The sequence below is a fragment of the Frankliniella occidentalis genome, unplaced genomic scaffold, assembly GCF_000697945.3.
Source record: "Frankliniella occidentalis isolate FOCC.00 unplaced genomic scaffold, Focc_3.1 Scaffold33, whole genome shotgun sequence".
Taxonomy (NCBI): domain Eukaryota; kingdom Metazoa; phylum Arthropoda; class Insecta; order Thysanoptera; family Thripidae; genus Frankliniella; species Frankliniella occidentalis.
The window spans coordinates 279,193-281,211 of NW_026267163.1; the positions used below are offsets into that span (position 1 = coordinate 279,193).

At 52.8% G+C, this 2,019-nt stretch overlaps 1 protein-coding gene across 1 annotated transcript in view; it reads right to left on the reverse strand.

Moving 5' to 3' along the window:
• Nucleotides 1-2,019, reverse strand: part of LOC113208414 (uncharacterized) — a 10,055-nt gene continuing 8,036 nt past the window's right edge. Inside the window, exons 2-4 of the mRNA XM_026425377.2 lie at nucleotides 1,459-1,606; nucleotides 1,076-1,153; nucleotides 1-997 (exon numbers count right to left, since the gene is read on the reverse strand). Coding sequence (XP_026281162.1) covers nucleotides 767-997; nucleotides 1,076-1,153; nucleotides 1,459-1,602 — 453 coding nt within the window. The 5' untranslated portion in view covers nucleotides 1,603-1,606 and the 3' untranslated portion in view covers nucleotides 1-766. The remainder of the gene's footprint in view (nucleotides 998-1,075; nucleotides 1,154-1,458; nucleotides 1,607-2,019) is intronic.

The window sequence follows — 2,019 nt, forward strand, 5'->3', positions numbered from 1 at the left end:
TCATGACCAATTCTTTATATTATTACATGGTCTTTCTTATATTTTCAAAATTAATGTTTTCCTGAGGGGTGGTGTCTGGATTACGGTTTTAAATAACAATTAAAGTAGGAGTAGGAAGAAAAAATTGTTTCTTTGTTTAAACACACTATTCCACGACATGATTTGTTGGCTACATTTTGATAATGAGATGAGACAAAAGTGCAAGAAGAAAATTGGCAGGGTCAGAAGAAAGGGAAATATGGAAATATTTCCTATAAAGGTGAAGCCATTCCCTCTACTTTCAATGGTTTTCAGGAGAACACAATGCTACATTTAAAGAACTTTGGAAGTTTGAAAAAAATGTGTGCTTTTAAGATAACTATCCGTCTTGCACTAACCAAACGTTCAAAATCTTTTTGAATTACTCTTGGCTGCTTATATATTATTTTTAGAAATGGAATGAGGTACCAAATTCTACTTAGTTCGCAGGCGCAAGCAAAGCCTTACGGTTACGAAAGAGGAAGATAAATGTATTAAAAATTATTTTCATGGTTATAAAATACAAGCGCGCCTCACCCACTCGCCATCCTTTCAGGGTACGCGTATACCCCACGCTCCAGAGGTAGTAACACCAGGAGCACAGAGTATCGCTGAGCTAAATATATTTTACACTCATCCTCGAAGGGCATCCAATAAAAAGAATAAAATAGACAATATGATTTTTTTTACATCGACCAGCGTATCTGCTTAACATATAAAGCGAAATCAATGGGGTCTGCTTCTATTCCTAGGGAGTATTGTTGTTGATGTTGCCGCCGGCGCCCTCGCCGCCCCTCCGGATGGGCTGCAGCGGCGTGTAGCGGTTGGTGATCGGGGACAGCTGAGGTGGCGCGCCGGGGCCTGGGGAGGCGGCACCCTGCTTCGGGAGCGGAAGACGCAGCCCGCCGCCGCTGCCGCCCCCGGAGTCGTCGGTGCACTTGGTGAGGCGGATGAGAGGTCTCCCGTCAGCGGACACCACCTGAGGGGCAACAACGTTCACGCGGTTAAGCTCTGTCCGTTCTCTCCTTCCACCCCGAAGGCAAGCCTCGCGACCCACCTGCCCGTCGTCCTGCAGCAGCTGCTCCTCGATGCTCGACCGCCGCCGCGCCTGGGGGACGGGCGAGCCTCGGCCCTCCTGCAACAAGGCCAGCGGGGTGAGCACGACACCCGGAGAGTCATGGGGCGGGGCCGGGACACCGCGAGGGACACCGGGCCACCCTCCGCATTAGATTAAGATTAGATTCTCACGGCGTTCCATATGACAACGCGGCCAGACGGTCGTATCGATAATATCGATTGACGGCTGTTGGACACAAGGTCAAGCGCACGGCCGACCCTCCACCACGCCTCGCTATGCTCCCGTCAGCCCCGTCAGCCCTCCTCCTCACTGGCACCGGCCCAGCCCCACTAAACACCCGCTGCTGCGCTATGACTACTCACCAGGCTCCGGAACTTCTCTAGCGGAGGCAGTGTGTGCGGCTTCTTCCTCATGATGAACTTGGAGGTGTCGGGGCCCGGGGCCGCCGGGACGGGGATGGTGAGGGCCGTCGGCGGCGCCAGGCTGTCGTCTGCCTTGTCCCTCATGGCTCTGCAACCGAACGCCATCGTCGTCAGGCTCGGGTCGGGGACACGACACCCCTCACGCAGGGGACACCCTCCCTGCGACCCATCCGTCATACACCGGCCTACCGGCCTGTCGGGCAAGGATGCCGGGCGGGCCTGGTGGGCAGGGTCTCGGGCACTCGGGCAAGGGCCGCGGGGAAGGGCCTCGGACAGGACCAGCGCGCAGCGCAGGCCCATCCGAAAAAAAAAAATGGCTGTCATATTTTTGCAATATTAGTGTCACAGCTTTTTCCATTACTGCAAACTGTACTTTTAATAATTTAATGTATGCTCAGAACGGCGTAGTTGTCATAAAACATATAGCGCCGAGGATTGAGAAGTCCTCGTAAGGGGCCGTTCACAAATTACGTCACGCTTTTTGGGGCGATTTTTGACCCC